A 27291-nucleotide genomic window follows, 5' to 3' on the forward strand; every position below is an offset into this window, starting at 1 on the left:
GGAAGATTCAGAAATCAATATTTTGTGGAATAACCCTGATTTTTAATCCCAGCTTTCATGCGTCTTGGCTGCTTTCCTCCAGTCTATCACACTGCTTTTGGGTGACTTTATGCCCATTTTGGTACAAAAATGTAAGCAGTTCTTCTTTGTTTGATGGCTTGTGATTATCCATCTTTCTCTTGATTACATTCCAGAGGTTTTCAATGGGGTTCAGGTCTGGAGATTGGGCTGGCCATGACAATGACCTACAAAAGGAATGGCAAATGGCAGCTGGGGTGAAGTGCACAGCAAGAACAGTTCATAACAGGCTCCTAGAGGCAGGGCTCAAGTCATATAAAGCTAGAAAAAAGCTTTTCATCAGTGAGAATCAAAGGAGAGCCAGGCTGATGTTTGCCAAAGACGATAAGGATTGGGCCATAGAGGTCTGGAGTAAGGTAATCTTCTCTGATGAGTCTAATTTTCAGCTTTGCCTAACACCTGGTTGTCTAATGGTTAGACAGAGACCTGGAGAGGCGTACAAGCCACAGTGTTTTGCGCCCACTGTGAAATCTGGTGGAGGATTGGTGATGATCTGAGGATGCTTCAGCAAGGCTGGAATTGGGCAGATTAAAATTTGTGAAGGACGTATGAATCAAGCCGCATACAAGGTTATCCTGGAAAAACAGTTGCCTCCTTCTGCTCAGGCAAAGTTCCCCAACTCTGAGGACTGTTTTTTCCAGCAGGACAATGCGCCATGTCACACAGCTAGGTCAATCAATGTGTGGATGAAGGACCACCACATCAAAACCCTGTCATGGCCAGCCCAATCTCCAGACCTGAACCCCACTGAAAACCTCTGGAATGTAATCAAGAGGAAGATGGATAGTCACAAGCCATCAAACAAAAAAGAACTGCTTACATTTTTGCCCCAAGAGTAGCATAAGGTCACCCAAAAAAGGTGTGAAGACTGGTGGAAAGCAGCCAAGACGCATGAAAGCTGGGATTAAACATCATGGTTATCCCACAAAATATTGATTTCTGAATCTTCCTGAGGTAAAACATTATTAATATTGTTTTGTCTTTAAGGATTATGACCTTGTTTTCTTTGCATTATTTGAGGTGTGAAAGCACTGTGCATTGTTGTTATTTTGACCATTTCTCATTTTCAGAAAATAAATACAAAATGTATTGCTTGGAAATTCGGAGACTGTCAGTAGTTTATAGAATAAAAGAACAATTTATATTTTACTCAAAAATATAAAGAGAAAAATCAGAAAACTAAAAAATTTGCAGTGGTCTCTAAATTTTTGACAGAGCTGTATAGTATCTAGAATGGAGCTCAGATGCAATACCTTATTCGACCTAGGGGACAGGGTGGCGCTGTTTCTGGTATCCATGTTTTTGGAAATGTGTTACAATGATGTGTTTTGCTTACATAGCGTCGTCCGATGTCCGTCCATGGTCCGGGCTTTCCTGCTATTTATATTCTTCACTCTTGGCTGTTTTAATGATTTTCAGCTCAGCTTCATTAGGACTTCATTAGTGACTACGGCTCACTCAAGCAAATGAGTCCGTATCTGACGGAGATTCAGCACGTCGTCCTGCCGCTGACATATCCCTCCGACATCATTTTATTAAAGGCTAATCATTCTCCGGAGTAACAATAGTTCTAACACTGTCGTTTTTTTTTTTTTTTGCACCTTACTCATTATTTACCTTGCACCTTTTTAAGTAAACATTCCGTTTGTTTTTTATTTGTTTTGCATTGTGTTTTTTTAGGTATCCTCACATTTAGCCTTCATCCTTTGCATTTCCTTTTTTAACGTTGCAAAGTATTTTTTTCTCATTAGTGAGTAAAAAGACCATTTTTTTGTGCTTTTCAAGACTAAAGTGCAACTATTTCAAGCTTATTGACAGAAGCATGGAACTTTTTACTGTAAAATGTAGACCAGTAAAGGCCCCGTTACACGCTACGATATATCTAACGATATGTCGGCGGGGTCATGTCGTTAGTGACGCACATCCGGCATCGTTAGAGATATCGTAGCGTGTGACAGCTACGAGCGACGGTGAACGAGCAAAAATACTCACCTTATCGTTGCTCGTTGACACGTCGCTCATTTTCAAAAAAATCGAATGTCCTTCTGTGCTCCGGTTGTTCGTCGTTCCTGCGGCAGCACACATCGCTCCGTGTGACACCCCGGGAACGATGAACACAGCTTACCTGCGTCCCGCCGGCAATGAGGAAGGAAGGAGGTGGGCGGGATGTTACGTCCCGCTCATCTCCGCCCCTCCGCTTCTATTGGCCGGCCGCTGTGTGACGTCGCTGTGACGCCGAACGTCCCTCCCCCTTCAGGAAGTGTATGTTCGCCGCCCACAGCGAGGTCGTTACAGAGGTAAGTATGTGTGACGGGGGTTAAACGACTTTGTGCGACACAGGCAACAAAACGCACAAACGATGGGGGCGGGTGCGAACACATGATAAATCGACGCGTGTAACGGGCCCTTTACACAGGTGGAGTCCTGGTGGCTTTTCCCCATCTGCTGACCTTGATTGATAGGTCTCTGTCTATGGCCGGTTTCAGACGTCCGTGTTTAATTAGGTACAAGCCACACACATGGGTTTGGTCATACGTGTGTCACACATGTGACATCTGTGTTTGCATACGTGTGACACGTACCGGAGAGAAAATACCTGTCTTTGAAATAGAAAAAAAGTTCTATATTCACCTGTTTCCAGCGCTGTTTTCTTCGGCTCTGCTGCCTCCTGCTTCTGACCCCCGCTAATTATGCTCATAGAATATTCACTGCACCTCGGACCTGGAAGCCGGAGCATCGCCGGGAATAGCATTGCCAGTGACAGGTGAGTATACAGCAAGCAGTCTGTGTGCAGTGATGTCCAGGAGGTCATCCGAGTTTCCAATGAACTCTTATGACCTCCTGATGACAACCCTGTGACACCCTCCCTACAGCAAGTGTTACGACGGTGACTTCATGGGTTGATCAGAGTTCATTGGGTACTCGGATGACCTCCTGGACATCACGGCACACACACACACTGCTTGCTGGATTCTCACCTGTCTCTGGCGATGCTGTCCCCGGCGATGCTCCTGCTTTCAGGTCCGAGGTGCAGTGAATATTTAATGAGCGGGGGTCAGAAGCAGGAGGCAGCAGAGCCAAAGAAAGGAGCGCTGAATGCAGGTAAATATATAAAATCTTTTTATTTCAAAGACATGTGTTTTCTCCGGTCATGTCATGTTTGTTGGATAAGACCCTATTGTGCTTTTTCCCCCTTCAGTTTTCATATACACACACAGCTCAGCTTTGCTACATATACATGCAGTTCACCTACATACACACAAGACTCTGCTCTGCTACCAACACATATAGCTCTTTTATGGTCACACACAGCTCTCCTATATACATACACAGCTCTCCTACATGCACAAATAGCTCTCCTACCTAAATACAGCTCTCTTACATGTGAGCCCAACTCTCCTATATACACATATACATACAGAGCTCTGCTACATACACACACAGCTCTGCTACATACACACACAGCTCTTCTTTATACCCACAGAGCTATGTACACACAAGACTAAATTCTCCTAAAAAAAACAAACACATAAAGCTGTCCTATATACACACACAGCTCATTTACATACACACAACTCTGCTACACATGCACACAGCTCTACTACATGCGCACACAGCTCTCCTACATGCTCACACAGCTCTCCTACATGCGCACACAGCTCTCCTACATACTCACACAGCTCTCCTACATGCTCACACAGCTCTCCTACATGCTCACACAGCTCTCCTACATGCTCACACAGCTCTCCTACATGCACACACAGCTCTCCTACATGCTCACACAGCTCTCCTACATGCGCACACAGCTCTCCTACATGCGCACACAGCTCTCCTACATGCGCACACAGCTCTCCTACATGCTCACACAGCTCTCCTACATGCACACACAGCTCTCCTACATGCGCACACAGCTCTCCTACATGCGCACACAGCTCTCCTACATGCGCACACAGCTCTCCTACATGCGCACACAGCTCTCCTACATGCGCACACAGCTCTCCTACATGCGCACACAGCTCTTCTACATGCGCACACAGCTCTCCTACATGCACACACTAAGGGGTACTTTGCACGCTGTGACATCGCTAGCATCAGCTAGCGATGCCAAGCACGATAGTACCCGCCCCCGTCGCACATGCGATATCTTGTGACAGCTGCCGTAGCGAACATTATCACACGCACTTACCTGCCATGCGACGTCGCTCTGGCCGGCGCCTGTCTCCTTCCTAAGGGGTCGGCTCGTGCGGCGTTACAGCGACATCACACAGCAGGCGGCCAATAGAAGCGGAGGGGCGGAGATGAGCGGGACGTAAACATCCCGCCCACCTCCTTCCTTCCTCATTGCAGCCGGGACGCAGGTAAGGAGAAGTTCCTCGCTCCTGCGGCTTCACACACAGCGATGTGTGCTGCCGCAGAAATGAGGAACAACATCGTAACATCGGTCCTTCTGAAATTATGGAAATGACCGACGCTACACCGATCATACGATTTCGACGCTTTTGCGCTCGTTAATCGTAGTAAAAAGGATTCACATACTCCGATGTCAACAACGACGCCGGATGAGCGTCAATTTTGATTTGATTCCACCGACATCGCACCTGCAATGTCGTAGTGTGCAAAGTAGCCCTAAAGCGGGCTTTACACGCTGCGACATCGCTAATGCGGAGTCGTTGGTGTCACGGAATTTGTGACGCACATCCGGCCGCATTAGCGATATTGCTGCGTGTGACACCGATGAGCGATTTTGCATCGTTGCAAAAACGTGCAAAATCGCTCATCGGTGACATGGTGGTCCATTCTCGATTATCGTTACTGCAGCAGTACCGATGTTGTTCGTCGCTCCTGCGGCAGCACACATCGCTATGTGTGACGCCGCAGGAACGAGGAACCTCTCCTTACCTGCCTCCCGGCCGCTATGAGGAAGGAAGGAGGTGGGCGGGATGTTCCGGCCACTCATCTCCGCCCCTCCGCTTCTATTGGACGGCTGCTCAGTGACGCCGCTGTGACGCCACACAGACCGCCCCCTTAGAAAGGAGGCGGTTCGCCGGTCACAGCGACGTCACCGGGCAGGTAAGTACGTGTGACGGGTCTGCGCGATGTTGTGCGGCACGGGCAGCGATTTGCCCGTGTCGCACAACAGATGTGGGCGGGTACCCACGCTAGTGATATCGGGACCAATATCGCAGCGTGTAAAGTAGCCTTTAGTCTTTATACCAAATTTTGAAGTTCCTTCCACGCATGTGACTGATCATATGATCTGTAGGGTCCATCATCTACTCATGACCTGCAGCGTCTGTGCGGCGTTAGTGAAGTGCAGGCCATTGTAGCTACTCTCCTGCCCTGCACCGATCAGACTGATTAGGCTGGAGGACAGAGAGCTCTCAGTGAGGAGAAACCAGGCTGTGTCACCATGTCCGTCATCATAGGAAGCTGCTTCTGGACTTATGTCATGCTAAAAACTGCATCTCAAAGTCCAAAAAATATGGTAATTCCACAAATATAAATGGTTGCAGGTAAGAATCCAATTGAAAGGGCTCTTTAGGGGCTTTTCAGATCGAGTCCATGTATTATGTCTGTACGTTTAGGATAATACTGAAAGAAATTATCAGCTCCAAAACATGTTTGGATACAGAATAAAAGTAAAAAAAAAAAAGAAGAAAAAGTAAAAAGGACACACACCCAGTGTATATAATGCAGCCAAGCACAGCAAGCATATACTGGTGTCATGGAATCCTTTGTGATTTGTTTGGAGTGGATCCTAGTAAAGTCATGCAGAAACCAGCCCATGTGTTCCCTCCGGCGTGTTTGAGAACCTCGGCCCCTCTCTTCGGTGGGATATCCCTTTTCTCAGATAACAATGTCGCTTGGGTGCCGCTTGCCTCTGCTAGAAGTGATCGCACCTGCCGCTCGGTCTGTGCCAACCCAACAGTTGAGTAGCCGGGCAAAGTAAATATGCGTAGAGCGGATTGTGCCAGGAAAACAGCTAACGTTACACTGGGAGCTTTAGAGACACATTTGGAATGCATGACGTCAAAACACGTGTTCCTCCAGATTACCGCCGTGCACGCTGAGGGTGACGGTACACCGCTGGCAGGCACATGTAGGGTTAGATGACACACAGCACCGGCCGAGTGTTTACAGACCAGAGACTTCATCTGCAGGACACAGGTGCAAATCAGCTGTATAGCAGGAGTCATGTTCTACCCTCCGGGCTTCCTAATGTTCAGCTTTTATTACGCCGTGTCTATAAGGCCAGATTCACATGTACAAGGGCACAATTTTACAGCCATACCTATACCTGAATGTCTGGAGTACAGCAGCAAAGCTAGAAGGCGCTCCCGGTGCATATGGTGCTGGAGGGGGCAGCCACAAACTCCCCAATGACATAAAGATAGAGGGCTAGAGTCACAAATGTAAAGATGTTCTCCGCTTCTGTGGACATTTTTTTCCCTAAGGCGGCTTTCACACTACGTTTTTTAGCATGCCTCATGAACGTTTTTTGCTGCAAAAGCGGATCCTGTTTTTGCAAAGAAAGACGCACGTGTTATTTTACAGGATCCTGTCACTTGAAATTTATGGGCGGGCATTGGAGTCATGTGATTGGGAGTGAGGGGAACTGAACGTGATAGACAGGAAATTCAGACGCTGCTGGGGGCAAAAGAGAGGAGAGAGCAGAAGAGAGGAGAGAGCAGAGGACGAGAGGAGAGAAGAGGGGAGAGAGAGAAGAGAGGAGGAGAGAAGAGAAGAGGGGGGAGAGAGAAGAGAAGAGGAGAGAAGAGAAGAGGAGAGAAGAGAGGAGGAGAGAAGAGAGGAGGAGAGAAGAGGGGAGGAGAGAAGAGGGGAGGAGAGAAGAGGGGAGAGAGAAGAGGGGAGAGAGAAGAGGGGTGAGAGAGAAGAGAAGAGGGGTGAGAGAGAAGAGGGGTGAGAGAGAAGAGGGGAGGAGAGAAGAGGGGAGGAGAGAAGAGGGGAGGAGAGAAGAGGGGAGGAGAGAAGAGGGGAGGAGAGAAGAGGGGAGGAGAGAAGAGGGGAGGAGAGAAGAGGGGAGGAGAGAAGAGGGGAGAGAGAAGAGGGGAGGAGAGAAGACAGGAGGAGAGAAGAGGGGAGAGAGAAGAGGGGAGGAGAGAAGAGGGGAGGAGAGAAGAGGGGAGAGGAGAGGAGAGAGAGTAGAGCAAGAGGAGAGAGAGAGCAGAGAGGAGAGAGAGAAGAGAGGAGAGAGATAGAGAGATGAGAGAGGAGGGAGAGGAGAAAGAGGAGAAAGAGGAGAGGGGAGAAAGAGAGGAGAGGAGAGAGAAGAGAGGAGAGAGAAGAGAGGAGAGAGACACTGTGATCACAGGCTGGTTTCTGGCCAAGCAGGATCCTGTCTATCAGCATGCCAGTGTTCACATGCGTTTGCGTGCAGTATAGTCAGGATCCAGCAATTTGCAGTATTTGGACGCAGCTCAAAAACAATACAAGTAGCATTTTTGAAAAAAGTTAAAAAACTGCAACTTGCTGGATCCTCACTATAACGTACGCAAATGCAGGTGAACGCATGTTGACGCGAGTCCATTGCAAATGCATTGAAGTGAAAACGCATTTGCACTAGATCCGTTTTTGCGTTAAAACAAACGTTCAGGACGCATGTTAAAAAAACGTAGTGTGAAAGCCGCCTTAAATGCATAAGGTATGTGTTAAAAATTATTTTTGCAACTGGGTTCCATTAAAAAAAAATTGCATAGTTTTGCTTTGTTTTGTAACATTCAATTTTGATATGGTCTGTGGCCATAAATCAGCTGAGAAGAGCTCAGAAAAAGAGATAAAGGAGTTACAAATCTCTCCCACTGGACCGGAAGAAAGAGCTCACTGACTGATTCCCAGTTAACCCCTTCTCCAACCAGCAAAATACAGTGCAACTGTCACGATGGTCTCCAGTCATTAGGAGACTTGTGACAGGTTTGGATTCGGAGTCTCCCTTTGCTTTGTGAGACTCTGGATTTAATTATGTTTTCCTTTCCTTTGGTGCAGCGAGGGTTACTTTCAGTTTCTCTGCTGGCAGCTCCTGGCTAATTCTCCCCATATGCAGCCGGTTTGTGATCACACTCATTCCCATTATTATTATTATTATAATAATTATTATTATTATTCCCTTTAAATGGTCACATTTACCATCACATAACGGCGGTAATAGAACTTTCATTTTGAGACTAGCCACAGGAGAAAGGTTGTTCTGGTAACCTCTGGAGCCTTGCTGCTGCTGGATCCCTAACTGTGGTGTTGTCCTTCTGGTGGAAGCGGTGCTGGTGTCGGACTGCAGCTGTGAAATTGGTGCATATCCTTTTTGTCGATTCCCCTGTTTGTCTACCTTTCCTTGTGTATGATTAGTGCAGTGGTAGGACTAGCGCTGTCACCGGCCATCTCACTAGTCAGGGTGAGTATAGGGCAAGCGAGGGACTAGGCATGTAATCAGTGACAGGGTGAAAGAACCCGTATAGAGACATTAGGGAGCTTAGGGTACAGTCTCAGATGAGTGCAGGAGGTGTCCCCACTCCCTTCTCCATAGCGTCAGGGCCCACCATTGTTATTGTGTCCCCGATGTTACCTGTGTATTTTATCAAGCGCTGGACATTTGTTGGTCCCTGCCCATCTCTCACACTGTGTGATTCCCCTGTTTGTCTACTTTTCCTTGTGAATGATTAGTGCAGTGGTAGGACTAGAGCTCTCACCGGCCATCTCACTAGTCAGGGTGAGGGTCAGGGTAAACCCGGTTTAGGCGGCAGGAAGCAACCTGAGTATTTATGCACTTGTTCTTTCAGCTGATTCCCCACTATACCTACTCGGGTGTTTAACTCTGCTACATCTAAGTTTCCACTACACTCTGCTACATTCAAGTTTCCACTACACTCTGCTACATTCAAGTCTCCACCTCACTCTGCTACAGCCAAGTCTCCTCCACACTCTGCTACATCCAAGTCTCCTCCACACTCTGCTACATCCAAGTCTCCTCTACACTCTGCTACATCCAAGTCTCCTCTACACTCTGCTACATCCAAGTCTCCTCTACACTCTGCTACATCCAAGTCTCCTCCACACTCTGCTACATCCAAGTCTCCTCCACACTCTGCTACATCCAAGTCTCCTCCACACTCTGCTACATCCAAGTCTCCTCTACACTCTGCTACATCCAAGTCTCCTCTACACTCTGCTACATCCAAGTCTCCTCTACACTCTGCTACATCCAAGTCTCCTCCACACTCTGCTACATCCAAGTCTCCTCCACACTCTGCTACATCCAAGTCTCCTCCACACTCTGCTACATCCAAGTCTCCTCCACACTCTGCTACATCCAAGTCTCCTCTACACTCTGCTACATCCAAGTCTCCTCTACACTCTGCTACATCCAAGTCTCCTCTACACTCTGCTACATCCAAGTCTCCACTACACTCTGCTACATCCAAGTCTCCACTACACTCTGCTACATCCAAGTCTCCTCTACACTCTGCTACATCCAAGTCTCCTCTACACTCTGCTACATCCAAGTCTCCTCTACACTCTGCTACATCCAAGTCTCCTCTACACTCTGCTACATCCAAGTCTCCTCTACACTCTGCTACATCCAAGTCTCCTCTACACTCTGCTACATCCAAGTCTCCTCTACACTCTGCTACATCCAAGTCTCCTCTACACTCTGCTACATCCAAGTCTCCTCTACACTCTGCTACATCCAAGTCTCCTCTACACTCTGCTACATCCAAGTCTCCTCTACACTCTGCTACATCCAAGTCTCCTCTACACTCTGCTACATCCAAGTCTCCTCTACACTCTGCTACATCCAAGTCTCCTCTACACTCTGCTACATCCAAGTCTCCTCTACACTCTGCTACATCCAAGTCTCCTCTACACTCTGCTACATCCAAGTCTCCTCTACACTCTGCTACATCCAAGTCTCCTCTACACTCTGCTACATCCAAGTCTCCTCTACACTCTGCTACATCCAAGTCTCCTCTACACTCTGCTACATCCAAGTCTCCTCTACACTCTGCTACATCCAAGTCTCCTCTACACTCTGCTACATCCAAGTCTCCTCTACACTCTGCTACATCCAAGTCTCCTCTACACTCTGCTACATCCAAGTCTCCTCTACACTCTGCTACATCCAAGTCTCCTCTACACTCTGCTACATCCAAGTCTCCTCTACACTCTGCTACATCCAAGTCTCCTCTACACTCTGCTACATCCAAGTCTCCACTACACTCTGCTACATCCAAGTCTCCACTACACTCTGCTACATCCAAGTCTCCACTACACTCTGCTAAATCCAAGTCTCCACTACACTCTGCTAAATCCAAGTCTCCACTACACTTTGCTACATCCAAGTCTCCACTACACTCTGCTACATCCAAGTCTCCACTACATTCTGCTACATCCAAGTCTCCACTACACTCTGCTACATCCAAGTCTCCACTATATTCTGCTACATCCAAGTCTCCACTACACTCTGCTACATCCAAGTCTCCACTACACTCTGCTACAGCCAAGTCTCCACTACACTCTGCTACAGCCAAGTCTCCACTACACTCTGCTACAGCCAAGTCTCCACTACACTCTGCTACAGCCAAGTCTCCACTACACTCTGCTACAGCCAAGTTTCCACTACACTCTGCTACAGCCAAGTCTCCACTACACTCTGCTACAGCCAAGTCTCCACTGCACTCTGCTACAGCCAAGTCTCCACTACACTCTGCTACAGCCAAGTCTCCACTACACTCTGCTACAGCCAAGTCTCCACTACACTCTGCTACAGCCAAGTCTCCACTACACTCTGCTACAGCCAAGTCTCCACTACACTCTGCTACATCCACGTCTCCACCTCACTCTGCTACATCCAAGTCTCCACCACACTCTGCTACAGCCAAGTCTCCACTACACTCTGCTACATCCAAGTCTCCTCTACACTCTGCTACATCCAAGTCTCCACTACACTCTGCTACAGCCAGGTCTCCACTACACTCTGCTACATCCAAGTCTCCACTACACTCTGCTACATCCAAGTCTCCACTACACTCTGCTACATCCAAGTCTCCACTACACTCTGCTACATCCAAGTCTCCACTACACTCTGCTACATCCAAGTCTCCACTACACTCTGCTACATCCAAGTCTCCTCTACACTCTGCTACAGCCAAGTCTCCTCTACACTCTGCTACAGCCAAGTCTCCACCTCACACTGCTACAGCCAAGTCTCCACTACACTCTGCTACAGCCAAGTCTCCACTACACTCTGCTACAGCCAAGTCTCCACTACACTCTGCTACATCCAAGTCTCCACTACACTCTGCTACATCCACGTCTCCACCTCACTCTGCTACATCCAATTCTCCACCACACTCTGCTACAGCCAAGTCTCCACTACACTCTGCTACATCCAAGTCTCCTCTACACGCTGCTACATCCAAGTCTCCACTACACTCTGCTACAGCCAAGTCTCCACTACACTTTGCTACATCCAAGTCTCCACCACACTCTGCTACAGCCAAGTCTCCACTACACTCTGCTACATCCAAGTCTCTTCTACACGCTGTTACATCCAAGTTTCCACTACACTCTGCTACATCCAAGTCTCCACCACACTCTGCTACAGCCAAGTCTCCACTACACTCTGCTACATCCAAGTCTCCACTACACTAGTACCCATCATACTTTTATTTGACCCCCATTATACAGGTATTTAGAGATGTACTGGTGTACAGAGATGCATTTCTATGTACCAGTATAATATGTGTGTAAAAAAGAATACTATTTAGATAATTAGACAGAGAAAGTTTTCATATACTTAGCAGTGCAACTTGTGGTTTAATGCGTACGTTTTGGTCTGCAATGCTACAGGTTGTAAGTTTGAATCCTGGTAAGCATCACTCATCAAGAAAAGCAAACAAATATGAATGTATTTAGATGTTGGGGGAGACCTCCGGATCTCTCATGGTCTCGGAGGAGGATTCTGAATCAGTACTGCGCAGATGTATATGAATCAGGAAAATGACCACACATAGATGTACAGTTAGGTCAAGAAATATTTGGACAGTGACACAAGTTTTGTTATTTTAGCTGTTTACAAAAACATGTTCAGAAATACAATTATATATATAATATGGGCTGAAAGTGCACACTCCCAGCTGCAATATGAGAGTTTTCACATCCAAATCGGAGAAAGGGTTTAGGAATCATAGCTCTGTAATGCATAGCCTCCTCTTTTTCAAGGGACCAAAAGTAATTGGGCAAGGGACTCTAAGGGCTGCAATTAACTCTGAAGGCGTCTCCCTCGTTAACCTGTAATCAATGAAGTAGTTAAAAGGTCTGGGGTTGATTACAGGTGTGTGGTTTTGCATTTGGAAGCTGTTGCTGTGACAAGACAACATGCGGTCTAAGGAACTCTCAATTGGGGTGAAGCAGAACATCCTGAGGCTGAAAAAAAGAAAAAATCCATCAGAGAGATAGCAGACATGCTTGGAGTAGCAAAATCAACAGTCGGGTACATTCTGAGAAAAAAGGAATTGACTGGTGAGCTTGGGAACTCAAAAAGGCCTGGGCGTCCACGGATGACAACAGTGGTGGATGATCGCCGCATACTTTCTTTGGTGAAGAAGAACCCGTTCACAACATCAACTGAAGTCCAGAACACTCTCAGTGAAGTAGGTGTATCTGTCTCTAAGTCAACAGTAAAGAGAAAACTCCATGAAAGTAAATACAAAGGGTTCACATCTAGATGCAAACCATTCATCAATTCCAAAAATAGACAGGCCAGAGTTAAATTTGCTGAAAAACACCTCATGAAGCCAGCTCAGTTCTGGAAAAGTATTCTATGGACAGATGAGACAAAGATCAACCTGTACCAGAATGATGGGAAGAAAAAAGTTTGGAGAAGAAAGGGAACGGCACATGATCCAAGGCACACCACATCCTCTGTAAAACATGGTGGAGGCAACGTGATGGCATGGGCATGCATGGCTTTCAATGGCACTGGGTCACTTGTGTTTATTGATGACATAACAGCAGACAAGAGTAGCCGGATGAATTCTGAAGTGTACCGGGATATACTTTCAGCCCAGATTCAGCCAAATGCCGCAAAGTTGATCGGACGGTGCTTCATAGTACAGATGGACAATGACCCCAAGCATACAGCCAAAGCTACCCAGGAGTTCATGAGTGCAAAAAAGTGGAACATTCTGCAATGGCCAAGTCAATCACCAGATCTTAACCCAATTGAGTATGCATTTCACTTGCTCAAATCTAGACTTAAGACGGAAAGACCCACAAACAAGCAAGACCTGAAGGCTGCGGCTGTAAAGGCCTGGCAAAGCATTAAGAAGGAGGAAACCCAGCGTTTGGTGATGTCCATGGGTTCCAGACTTAAGGCAGTGATTGCCTCCAAAGGATTCGCAACAAAATATTGAAAATAAAAATATATTGTTTGGGTTTGGTTTATTTGTCCAATTACTTTTGACCTCCTAAAATGTGGAGTGTTTGTAAAGAAATGTGTACAATTCCTACAATTTCTATCAGATATTTTTGTTCAAACCTTCAAATTAAACGTTACAATCTGCACTTGAATTCTGTTGTAGAGGTTTCATTTCAAATCCAATGTGGTGGCATGCAGAGCCCAACTCGCGAAAATTGTGTCACTGTCCAAAGATTTCTGGACCTAACTGTATCTCTATTTGGGAGAAGCACAGTAGAGGTCTTCTAACCCTTGTATTCAAAGCATCACATTCTTATACAGTTTTTCTGCATTGTCTCTTAAGCAACCAATTAGGTTTGGTCTAGCTTATTCCCTTATTTGAGCAACATTCCTTAGTAAAGCATTTCAGGTGTGTCTAGGCATAGACGAGAGTGTATGGATAGAACAATGTCAGTTACTTATCTAAAACTACAGACGGGTATCTCTTCTATTCAAGAATGTCAGTTACTTATTTAAAACTACAAATGAGTATCTCTTGTATTCAAGAATGTTAGTTACTTATTCATGAACTAAAACTTATTCTACATAGCCCTAAGCATAGCTTGTTTCGGTTATACATTCCCTTAATATTTCAATTAGGTGTATGTGGAGAAGCAATACATAAAGCATTCAAAGGACAGATTATCTTATTTTATTATACTGGACAAACGATTCATAGCTTAGGCACTTCAAATAGAGAGCACAGAAGGATGCGGAGACCACTCCATGACGGTCCTCAGTCAGAGGAGAACAAACCAACTTTTCACAGCAGACTTGGCCCCCCTCGCTCCGAATTTCAGTGGAGCCACCAACCTAAGGTCGCATTCACACAACCGTCCATTTTTACGCCCGTGTAAAACATTCCATTTTTCTCTCAAGTGTCCTCTGTGTTGCATCCGTTATTTAAAAACTGAAGCAGGGAGTCTGCTTGAACTGTCTGAACATTTATTCATTTATTCTTAACAATGGATCAGTGAAAAATGGCTGTAACACTGAAGTTAAAAAAGCTGTCTTACATTTTCCATCTGTGTTTAAAGGGACCCTGTCACCAGGTTTTTCCCTTATGAGCTGCAGCCACCACAAGTGAGCTCTTATATACAGCATTACATTGTGCTCCGGTGCATGCGCACTTTGATCTACCCTGCTGGAGGCTGAGCAAAGTACAGTAATGCGCATGCGTGAGAAAAGGTCAAAGACTGTCCGCGCATGTGCACTACAATACTTTGATCTGCCCTCAGCCAGGCTGATCAAAGTGCACCTGTGCAGGAGCGCAGTCGAGTGGATGATGCAGGATGCATCGTGCAAAAGGGGCTGAGAAGGAGGACGGTGAACGCACAAGATGGAGGAGGCGCCGGACCGAGAGGAGCGACACCCTAGGTGAGTATTATAAAGCTGTTTTTTACATTATACAGAGCGGCCTGGGCTCTTATATGCAGTATTCTAGAATGCTGAGGAACCAGAAAAAGACAGGAGTTTTTGCAAGGCAATAAAGAATTTTATTCATACAAAAATCACAAAGAATCACATATTATGAAACAGGCATATAGATTAAAAAGTGCTATAAAGGGGAAAACACCCAAAGATATGTGGGACAGAGCAGCACGCTCATATTACAACCAATAGCAAGGGTATATAAGCCCGGCTTTAATAAATAAGTCATAAGGTGCAATAATATGTCAGACCTTATATCAATTGGTTACCCATTAATAAAGAGCGTCGCTAATGCGTCCAACAATCAATGAAACCCATCCAACGCGCGTTTCGCGTTGCACATCTCAGCTTCCTCAGGGCGGAATCTGAGTTGTGCGACGTGAAACGCGCGTTGGATGTGTTTCATTGATTGTGGGACTCATTAGCGACGCTCTTTATTAATGGATAACCAATTGATATAAGGCCTGACATATTATTGCACTTTATGACTTATTTATTAAAGCCTGGCTTATATACCCTTTGGTATTGGTTGTAATATGAGCGTGCTGCTCTGTCGCACATATCTTTGGGTGTTTTCCCCTTTATAGCACTTTTTAATCTATATGCCTGTTTCATAATATGTGATTCTTTCCGATTTTTGTATGAATAAAATTCTTTATTGCCTTGCAAAAACTCCTGTCTTTTTCTGGTTCCTTATACTACTATGGAATGGTTTTTCTTGATACTTTGAAATAATGATTGAGATGTGTATTTTGCTCAAATATATAATATTCTAGAATGCTGTATATAAGAGCTCATTGGTGGTGACTGCAGCTCATAAGGTAAAAACCTGCTGACAGGTTCCCTTTATGGATCCCCATAGAGTCTGGTAAGAGTCTAGCCGAACCAGATTCGCAAAACGGATAAGAATAAGACATGCTCAAGGATGGGACACACAGATACGTTTTAAAAATTTAAACTACCACATTTCCACCTCGACCTGCTCCGTGCGACATCTGCTTCGATCACTACGTGCCAAAGAGGTCATTAAGTGGGCATCACAGATGATGGAGGTGACATCAGGGCCAGAGGCTACGGGAAGCGCAGGTTCTTTCCAGCCAGAGATACTGGAGTGGTTGAGATCTGAAGTCTGGTAGTATGGGTGTATACTGTCCAGTGTAAGTAATCAGCTCCCTGGTGTGGTCAATGGGACAACACCACACCCTACTTAAACTCCCAGTGTGAAATACCACTAAAGGCCACAACACAATTTATGGAGCTGTGCCACTTCCAGTGTACTACAGCCCCCTTAATTGGTTGCAGACTCACACCTATCTGTCAGATCTTGATGACCCATCATAAGGATACTGTCTATAAAATCTGAAGTAATGATTATACATAAAATAAGACTTACTGGAATGTTATCTGTCCATCCCCGTGCTTTTTGTTGTTGTGGAATGCTCCAGAGTAGGTCTGTCCATCTTTGTCTACCAGTAAGCCATGTCCTGATAGAAAAAAGTATGATGATATGTAGACATGTATACAAGCTGTCACATATCATTACCAAGGTCTACGCGTTTCGAGGAAATACCTCTTCTTCAGGACCAGTGCATCAACATAGTTACTATGTTGATGTACTGGTCCTGAAGAAGAGGTATATCCTCGAAACGCGTAGACCGATGGAATAAAAGAATACGTTTATAACATCAACGTGCTACATCTTCATTTTGGCTGATGCGCGGCATTAACCCCCTCTTCACTCTGATTTGTATGCACATCCATGTGGGGCTGCAGCAGACGCCTTCATCCTATGTTCTATCAGTGGTTGTGACTATCACAACCTTTTCAGGTGAGTGTATTTTTCCTGATCTACCTCACTGATCTGTTGGTATTACACTATCAGCGCTCCTTATTTTTCAGTTTATACATATCATTACCGAAAGTGTTGGCACCCAGAAAATGAAGTATTTCTCCCAAAAAATTATTGCAATTACACATGTTTTGTTACACATCTGTTTATTTCCATTGTGTGAGCTGGAGCAATACACAAAAAAAGAAACTGAGAAAAAAAGGCAAAATTGGACATCATTTCACACAAAATCCCAAAAATGGGTGGAGAAAAAAAAAATGTTGGCACCTTTCCAAAAATTGAGGGTAAATAACTCGGTTGCAAGCATGTGATGCTCATTCAAACTCACCTGTGGTAAGTAACAGGTGTGAGCAATATGAAAATCACACCTGAAACCAGATAAAAAAAGGGAGAAGTTGACTAAATTTTTGCATTGCGTGTCTGTGTGGGCCACATTAAGCGAGGAAAAGAGAAAGAGGAGACGAGAAATGTCTGAGGACTTGAGAACCATAACTGTTATAAAATAACAACAATCTCAAGGTTATAAATCCATCTCTAGAGATCTTGATGTCCCTTTGTCCACGGTGCGCAACATAATCAAGAGACTTACAAGCCATGGCACTATAGCTAATCTCCCTGTATATGGACAACAGAGAAAAATTGATGAAAGGTTGCAAAGCAGAATAGTCCAGATGGTGGATAAGGCGCCCCAATCAAGAGCCATAGAATTTCAAGCTGTCCTCCAGGCTCAGGGGGCATCAGTATAAGGGCAAATTATCCATCCACATCTCAATAAAATAAAACGCTATGGAGGAGACCCAGGAGGACCCCACTGCTGACACAGAGGCGTAAAAAACGTTAGACTGCTAAAATGTAGTTGAGCAAAGCGGTCTTTACACGCTACGACATCGCTCAAGTGATCTCGTTGGGGTCATGGAATTGGTGACGCACATCCGGCCGCATTAGCGATGCCGTTGCGTGTGACACCTATGAGCGATTTTGCATCGTTGCAAAAACGTGCAAAATCGCTCATCGGTGACATGGGGGTCCATTCTCAAATATCGTTGCTGCAGCAGTAACGATGTAGTTCATCGCTCCTGCGGCAGCACACATCGCTCCGTGTGAAGGCCCTGTCACACACAGAGATAAATCTGCGGCAGATCTGTGGTTGCAGTGAAATTGTGGACAATCAGTGCCAGGTTTGTGGCTGTGTACAAATGGAACAATATGTCCACGATTTCACTGCAACCACAGATCTGCCAAAGATTTATCTCTGTGTGTGACAGGGCCTTGACACCGCAGGAACGAGGAAGCTCTCCTTACCTGCCTCCCGGCCACAATGCGGAAGGAAGGAGGTGGGCGGGATGTTCGTCCCGCTCACCTCTGCCCCTCCACTTCTATTGGGCGGCGGTTCAGTGACGCTGCTTTGACGCTGAACGAACCGCCCCCTTAGAAAGGAGGCGGTTCGGTTCGCCGGTCACAGCGACGTCGCAGGGAAGGTAAGTCTGTGCGACGGGTTCGGGCGATGTTGTGCGACACAAGCAGAGATTTGCCCGTGTCGCACAACCAATGGGGGCGGGTACCCACGCTGGCAATATCGGTACCGATATTGCAGTGTGTAAAGCGGCCTTTAGCCAAAATCCTTCTGGGAAAGCGTATTGCGGACAGATGAGACAAAGATAGAACACATCACTCTACTGGTTACCGAAAACAGAATGAGGCCTACAAAGAAAAGAGCACAGGACTTACAGTCAGATATTATCATGGTTGACTTCCTGCTGTTTTGAGACTAGTGACAGCCTTAGGACTGAAGCCTCCCATCTCCATTTAGACTCCTCATTTAAATGGTTTCCTTTCCTTTGGCGTCTCATGAGCTAATGTCAGTTTTTGTTGCCAGCAGCTCGTAGCAGGGCAGGTCAGCTGTAGCTGCTTTGAGCCCGCACATAATTAGGTTTAAATAGTGGAGTTTTCCCAGCAGTCCTTGCTGTTAGAATTCTTTCTACTCTGGCCATTCTGGTGGAAGGAGCTGCTGAGGAATTGTCCTGTGCTAATCCATCTGCTACTGTGGAGTCTGTCTGCTGCTGTAAAGTTTGTTGTTTATATCCTTCTCTTTGTCTCCCTGTATGTCTTTCCTTTCCCTCCATGTTTATTAGTGCAGCGGTGGGACTAATGTCTCCCGCTGGCCATTTCCCTAGCCAGGTGGTTTGTAGGACTACAAAGGGATTAGGTATCCGGCTCGGTGACAGGTTGAAACGCCCCATATAGGGACGCTAAGTAGCTCAAGTAACTGCTTGAGGTGAGTGCCTCCTCATCTCTCTTCCTAGCCATAGGGCCCACCGTAAAGTGTCCCCCCTTTGTTTGTCGTGTTTTTGTAATGCGTCAGACACCCATCTGTCTGATCGCGTGTGTACGCGGTACATATGGACATCTCCTACTCTGTGCGTGACAGATATGGTGGAGGTTCCTCAATGACCCCAAACATACTTCAAGAAGCACCAGAAATGGAGGAAACAAAGCTCTGGAGAGTTCTGAAGTGGCCACAATGAGTCCAGAACTCAATCCCATTAACACCTTTGGAGAGATCGTAACATTTTTGTTGGGAAAAGAGAAGAAGAGAAGACGCCTCCAAATATAAGAGACCTGGAGCAGTTTATAAAGAAGAGTCCAAAATTCCAGGTGAGAGGAGTAAAGCGGGCTTTACACGCAATGACATCGCTAACGAGATGTTGTTGGGGTCACGGAATTCGTGATGCACATCCGGCCTTGTTAGCGACGTCGTTGCGTGTGAAACGCAGGAACGACCATTAACGATCAAAATTACTCAACTAATCGTTGATCGTTGACACGTCGTTCTAATCCCAATTATCGTTGCTGTTGCAGGACGCAGGTTGTTCGTCGTTCCTGCGGCAGCACACATCGCTACGTGTGACACCGCAGGAGCGAGGAACATCACCGTACCTGCAGCCGCCCGCAATGAGGAAGGAAGGAGGTGGGCGGGATGTTCGGCCCGCTCATCTCCGCCGCTGCGCTTATATTGGGCGGCCGCTTAGTGACGCCGCTGTGACGCCAAACAAACCGCCCCCTTAGAAAGGAGGCGACGTCGCTAGGCAGGTAAGTACGTGTGACGGGTGTAAGCGATGTTGTGCGCGCGCCACGGGCAGCGATTTGCCCATGACGCACAACCGACGGGGGCGGGTGCTTTCACCAGCGACATGTTGCGATGTTGCTGTGTGCAAAGCCCGCTTAAGAAGCTTGTGGATGGTTATAGGAGGCGATTGATAGTGCAATGCTACCGGCCTTGTGTGTCTGCTTTTATAATCTTGTTATTCAGGGCTGTATATGGGTGCAGGAGTATGAGAATTTCTGGATTACTGAATGCCAGATTAAAAGGAGAGAAAATTACAATCTACAAAAATGATATGTCATATTAAAGAAACAAGTATTTTTCTATTTATACTAATAAGAATATTATAATGATAATAATAATAATGTTGAATCATTCACCTTCTCTTATCCCGAGCACAAACTCGCCTTCATATCTTCCGCCATCTTTGTATTTCATTACTCCGTGCCCATGGAGTTCGCCATCCTGAAATTCCCCAGAATACATGTTTCCTGGAAATGCAAAATACAATGTGAAATAATTAGAGTACCGTATGATTATTTCCAATCTGCAGAGCTGGTAAATTTCGGCTGCAAATCGAGAGCTTGTTTTTCAACACGACAATGCCGGGTCGCGTGTTCCTCGTGGTACTGTGAGCAGCCTAATGATACTACCATGGTCTACAGCTCCCTGAGGAAGACTACGAAACGTGCGCGTCGGGGCACGTTTACCCTGGGCTTTCTAATCACCATGGGTGAGTTTATATTGTGCTATAAATTTATTTCTCCGGAATACTTTATCTGGACGGGCGTCCTTGATGGAAACCTCGTTTCAATTGAGGACTGTATTCTAATATGATTAATCAGTATATATACTGGAGTTTATGAGGTGTATATAGGATACATGTTGCCCTGAACTCTCTTTTATACCTTTGTTAGCCACTAAATTTGTATGTGGCTTTTTGATTATTACGATTTTCTATCTTGCCATATGTTTTTCGTTGGTCCCCTGGGTTTTGTCTTAAGAGACTCCCTGCATAAAGCTGATGTATATGATTGTGATTTGATATGTTGTATATTACGTCTTGTTATAATTATGCCTAATAAAAAGTTTTTTATATTTTTACAAGAAGTTTGAATGTGACTTCCTTAATATTTTTGGTCACTTTGTGACCGGGACTACATTTTCCTTTTAGTCCTCTTGCTATATATATTCCTCATAAAGGTGTAGTCAGTATATATGATTGACACGGTTCCATTTTCTGTCCGAATTTGTTTAATTAGCATCTCCAGACTTGTCTCCCATAGAGCACATGCAATTAAGAAAAAGCAGCTGCCAGCAGTGGATCTTGAATATTTGCTACCCAGGTGTATTCAGAGCTACACAACAGTCCTCAGACAACCATTAATAACCTCATTGATAGCAACCAAGGCTGTAAGTGCGGGAATTTCTGCAAAAAGCTTTCGATACTGAAAAAATCCAGACGTTTTATAAATTTTGTTTCCATTTTCTCATCATTTGCAAATCACTAACGTGTCTATCCATCCTGTTGTTTCCTTAATTCCACAACTTTTTCTTCTTGGTGTTGCAATCTCAATGTTGATTAATACAACACCAGTACAAAAGACTACAGCGCTGCAGGGAGCATCATGGCTGAACAACTGCAGTAGCTGTACATCACTAAGCACAATGCCGAGCATCGGATGGAGCGGTGTAAAGCCGCCATCACTGGACTCTGGAGGAGACGTGTTCTGTGCAGTGATGGATCACACTGCTCTATCTGCATCTGATGGAGGAGTCTGGGTTTGGTGAATACCGGGAGGATGTAACCCCCTGACTGCATTGTGCCCGCTGAACAGTTTGGTGGAGGAGGGATAAAACTAAGGGCTTCTTTCCCAGTGGTCGGCCGTGGCTCCTTAGTTCTTATGATAGGACATCTTAATGCGTCTGTGCGTGCGTGTGGCAGATCATTGCAGGTCGGCGTGCGTGTGGCAGAACATTGTGTGTGTCTGTGTGTGTGCGTGTGGCAGAGCATTGTGTGTGTCTGTGTGTGTGCGTGTGGCAGAGCATTGTGTGTGTGCATGTGGCAGAGCAATGTGTGCATGCATGGGGCAGAGCATTGCAGGCGTGCGTGGGGCAGAGCATTGCGGGCGTGCATGTTGCAGAGCATTGTGTGTGTCTGTGTGTGTGCATGTGGCAGAGCAATGTGTGCATGCATGGGGCAGAGCATTGCGGGCGGGCGTGTTGCAGAGCATTGCAGGCGGGCGTGCGTTTAGCAGAGCATTGTGTGTGTGTGTGTATGTGTGGCAGAGCAATGTGTGCATGCATGGGGCAGAGCATTGCAGGTGTGCTTGGGGCAGAGCATTGCGGGCGTGCGCGTTGCAGAGCATTGCAGGTGGGCGTGCGTGCGTGTGGCAGAGCAATGTGTGCATGCATAGGGCAGAGCATTGTGGGTGTGTGTGGCAGAGCATTGCAGGCGGGCGTGCGTGTGGCAGAGCAATGTGTGCGTGCGTGGGGCAGAGCATTGCGGGCGTGTGTGTGGCAGAGCAATGTGTTCATGTATGTGGCAGTGCATTGTGTGTGTGCGTGCGTGTGGTAGAGCATTGTGGGCGTACATGTGGCAGAACATTGCGGGTGGGCGTGCATGCGGCACAGCATTGCTGGACCGGGGCGTGCAGAGCGTTATGTGGGGAGCACTATGCAGCTGTCCTTGGTAACACTTTAGACATTTGTGGTCACCAACAAAATGGCTCCACACTGTGATCCTAAACTTCATCTTCCCCTATCCTTTTGGAAACACCCAAATTGAGAGGGGGAGATGTGACATCACACACAGGAGAGCAGATTCTGCCAACTTTACTGCAGCTGTAATGTGAGCTAGTTCTACAGTAGCTCTGCAGCAGGAATTCACCAGCTGCTATATCAATTTTTTTTTTATATATTTTGCTCAATTAAAAACAAATAATATTTAAACAAAACATTAAAACATTAATACTTTACATTTTTTCAGTTATTGAATTTTTTTTTTTTTTTTTTTTGGACGACTCCTTCCCTTTAAGCCTACAAGATATTTTGCACAATTTTAGCTTCCAGCTTTTTGGAAAATTTGGGCAGGGCTCTTTTCTATTTGTCATGAACATGCCCAGTGATTGTGTATGAGTCCCAATAGCTGACATAACATGACAGTCAGTGCGTTCATATAGAACAACACAGCCGGAAACCAATTTCAGTGCAGCACTGCAGAATATGGTGGCACCATATAAGCATTAAGAAACATATGGCTTCAGGATAATGGCTGCAGATGCAGCGCAGGTTGAGAACTTGAAGACCCGAGATTTCAATCTGCGCATGCGCCGCTTCTATGGACTTCTGGAAAATGGCTGCGAAAGCGGTGAATGCACAGATTGAGATCTCCGAGCATACTAACATGCTAATGAATGCGCAGCATCAGAGGCATGGTCGCTCTGACCTCGGTTGTCACCGCTGGTTTTCGGCTCAGTGCGCACAATCAGAAAGTCCCCGGCACTTCCGGTCATGAGCACTACACCAATTTGAAGCTGGTACATGTACACCCGGCTGAAGCTGGGACGCGTACACCCGGCTGGAGCTGGGACGCGTACACCCGGCTGGAGCTGGGACGCGTACACCCGGCTGGAGCTGGGACGCGTACACCCGGCTGGAGCTGGGACGCGTACACCCGGCTGGAGCTGGGACGCGTACACCCGGCTGGAGCTGGGACCCCTACACCCGGCTGAAGCTGGGACACCTACACCCGGCTGAAGCTGGGACACCTACACCCGGCTGGAGCTGGGACGCGTACACCCGGCTGGAGCTGGGACGCGTACACCTGGCTGGAGCTGGGAAGCGTACACCCGGCTGGAGCTGGGACGCGTACACCCGGCTGGAGCTGGGACGCGTACACCCGGCTGGAGCTGGGAAGCGTACACCCGGCTGGAGCTGGGACGCGTACACCCGGCTGGAGCTGGGACGCGTACACCCGGCTGGAGCTGGGACGCGTACACCCGGCTGGAGCTGGGACGCGTACACCCGGCTGGAGCTGGGACGCGTACACCCGGCTGGAGCTGGGACGCGTACACCCGGCTGGAGCTGGGACGCCTACACCCGGCTGAAGCTGGGACGCCTACACCCGGCTGAAGCTGGGACGCCTACACCCGACTGAAGCTGGGACGCCTACACCCGGCTGAAGCTGGGACGCCTACACCCGGCTGGAGCTGGGACGCGTACACCCGGCTGGAGCTGGGACGCGTACACCCGGCTGAAGCTGGGACACCTACACCCGGCTGGAGCTGGGACACCTACACCCGGCTGAAGCTGGGACACCTACACCCGGCTGAAGCTGGGACACCTACACCCGGCTGAAGCTGGGACACCTACACCCGGCTGAAGCTGGGACACCTACACCCGGCTGGAGCTGGGACACGTACACCCGGCTGAGCGCGGGACACGTACACCCAACTTCATAGTACACATGACTGGAAGTCCGGAACTTCAGATCATGCGCACTGAGGTGACCATGCCTCTGACGCTGCATATTCATTAGCATGTTGATGCACCCACGGGGACAAGCTAACATGCTAAGGGGGCCAACTAGCCAAGGGAAGTAACGCCCTTGTGACTAGTTCCTTTGCTCATTAGCATATCATAAAGGATCTTTAGAAATACTTTTTCTAAAGATCTCTTTATCTATGCTAGTGTATACATGGAAAAGTCAGGCAGGGATTAGCAATATACACCCAGAACTGCTCGTGGTCCGGGGTGCTACCGGACCTGACAAGCTCCCTTTAAGGCGTCCATGATTTTTTTGAACCTTATACAGATTATTTGGCTGCAATCCTCATTTTACAGTTTACAGCTGATGTCGTCATATCAGAAGTATCCGAAGCTCTTCATAAATTATTCTGCATATGGCAAAATTCAGCAGCGGGCAGGGCTTCAAGGGTTTCAGCTATTAAAGCCATGAAAATTCATGTGTGCAATGGAATCTGAGCGTTCCCTCGCTGACCGGCCGTCCATGCCGTGCTCCATTCAGCGAGACAATGAGACAGGAGCTCACCCCGTGCTGCCCAGTAACGCAGACCATTGCCAGTAATCTCTCCGCGCACAAACTCCCCTTCGTAGTAACTTCCATCTCTGAATAAAAGCTTCCCGTGACCTGCAATAAAAGGGATAAGTGCGAGTCATTACCGCCTCTAATGACCGCGCCATTATATCTACATTATAAACTATTTATTACACAATCACTATAGGATTTCTGCTAATGGACTTCAGCACGCTTAAGGTGTGTTCACACTGCAGCTTTCTCTGCTTTTTTTTTTCATATACAAAAAAATGCAACATAAAGGTAAAAAACGACACACAAAAAACAACATTAATTTCTAGGAAAAAACGACTGGCTGTTCATATGCTCAGGCTTTTGAGTGTCTTTTAGGCCTGAAACACACGTCCGCAAAAAACACGTGCGCGTCTCGCGGTCCGTTTTTCAGGTCCGTGTTCCGTTTTGGATGTCCGTTTCTCCGGAACGTGTGACAACAGTGTGATGGCGTATGCTCGTCGTGCGTGCGTGTTGAATGTCCGTGTATGCGTGAAATACGTACGTGTCTTGTCCGTGTGCAGTCCGTGTGTCTTGAGCCGTTTCACCATTAAAAAAAAAAAAAAAAACGCACACGGACTGTACGGAAAGCACACGTACATGGTCCGTGTCACGTACGTGCAGACACGGACCCATTGACTTTAGCGGGTCCGTGTCTGCGCGATGCCGGAGAAACGTGGACATGTCAGCCGTGTTTAAAAACGCACACACGTACAAACCACACGGACTCACGTTCCGTGTGGCTTTACGTGTGTGTGCCTATTACCATAGGGTAACATTGGTGCACGTGCGTTTGTGCCGCCGGTACGTGTCAAAAAGTCCGAAACACGTACCAGCGCCACGGATGTGTGTTGCAGGCCTTAAAAGCATCATACTCTATAAAAAAAGGAAGACATTTTAAGGCCATGTGCGCACTAGAAAGTGATTTTTTCTTAAGGAAAATCCGGACACTCTTAAAGAATCCCGCACCCGCGGTAAAAAAAACGCACCAAAACTGCAACGAAATCCGCATGCGTTTTGATGCAGATTTGATGTGGATTTACTGCGGATTTTCACCATTATCTATGGTAAAAACCGCAGGTACCTGCAGAAAAGAAGTGACATGCTCATTAATTCCGCAGCGGAAAATCCGCGGGTATAAAAAAACGCAGTGTGCGCACAGCATTTTTTTTTAAAACCCATAGGATTTGCTGGGGAATGACTGCAGCAATGTTAGACACATTTTCTGCAGCAAATCCGCAGCGTGCGCACATAGCCTAAAAAAGTGACCGATCCATTCTTCAAGAGGCTTAATACTTAACATACAAGTCAATAGAAGGGCGAAAAAGATGCCCTTGTGTTTTTGTGCTTTTGGGGTTTTTTTTATAAATCTGTGTCAAAAAAAGGTTAAAATTTCTTTAAAGGAGGGGCTGCTGATAAGTCTTTGGCTTTGTGATTTTATTTTTGTTTGTATGATAACAAATGTTACATCACATTTTCATGTGTCTAATATATGTTTTCGAAATGTTGTGTTTGTTGCTTATGACAACAGTGTTCTACGCACGCGGGAAAACAAAATGGCGGAGTCTAATGCGATATTCACTGCAACTGAGAGCAGAGGATGATAACATTCTTTTTTCTGCAAGGAAAGTCCACGAAGGATATTCATGGTGATATGTCACAAACATTGGGGGATCAATGCCCTTCATATTCCACAGGTAAGAACTGGGTTTCCAAATATAAAATGGCCGCTTCAGCACCAATGATGAGGAACGTCCTGGACGACCGAGAGTGGTTGTTGTTCCGGAGATCGTCGATGCTGTGCACAACCTCATACTGGAGAATACACGAATTTCAGCTAAAGCAATAGCAGACATCATGGGGATTTCCCGTGGCCGTGTTTGTGTCATTATCCATGAACATTTGGACATGAGGATGCAATCTGCAAAGTGGGTCCCCAAATGTCTGACATCAGATCAGAGAAGCAGCGAGTGACAACTTCCCGGTCCATTTGTCAGCGTTTCCGGACTGATAAGAACTTCCTGGAGCGACTGGTCACTATGGATGAGACCTGGATTTATTTGTATGATCCTGAAAACAAGGAGCAGTCGAGAGTGGAGGGCACAGTGGTTCTCCTCGTCCAAAGAAGTTCAGGGTGCAAAAATCAGCCACTAAGATGATAGAGTCTGTGTTCTGGGATAAGGAGGGCGTGCTGCTAGTGGACTACCTTCAAAAGGGTTCCACCATCAATGCAAGGTATTACACTGAACTTTTTGGACTAATTGAAGGCA

At 46.6% G+C, this 27291-nt stretch overlaps 1 protein-coding gene across 1 annotated transcript in view; it reads right to left on the reverse strand.

Annotated features, from left to right (window-relative positions):
• MORN1 (MORN repeat containing 1) overlaps positions 1-27291 on the reverse strand; it is a 519059-nt gene that overhangs the window by 470976 nt on the left and 20792 nt on the right. The window contains exons 3-5 of the mRNA XM_075329305.1: positions 24986-25084; positions 20313-20423; positions 16374-16464 (exon numbers count right to left, since the gene is read on the reverse strand). Coding sequence (XP_075185420.1) covers positions 16374-16464; positions 20313-20423; positions 24986-25084 — 301 coding nt within the window. The remainder of the gene's footprint in view (positions 1-16373; positions 16465-20312; positions 20424-24985; positions 25085-27291) is intronic.

This window comes from Anomaloglossus baeobatrachus, chromosome 11 (genome assembly GCF_048569485.1).
Source record: "Anomaloglossus baeobatrachus isolate aAnoBae1 chromosome 11, aAnoBae1.hap1, whole genome shotgun sequence".
In the NCBI taxonomy this organism is placed as follows: Eukaryota; Metazoa; Chordata; class Amphibia; order Anura; family Aromobatidae; genus Anomaloglossus; species Anomaloglossus baeobatrachus.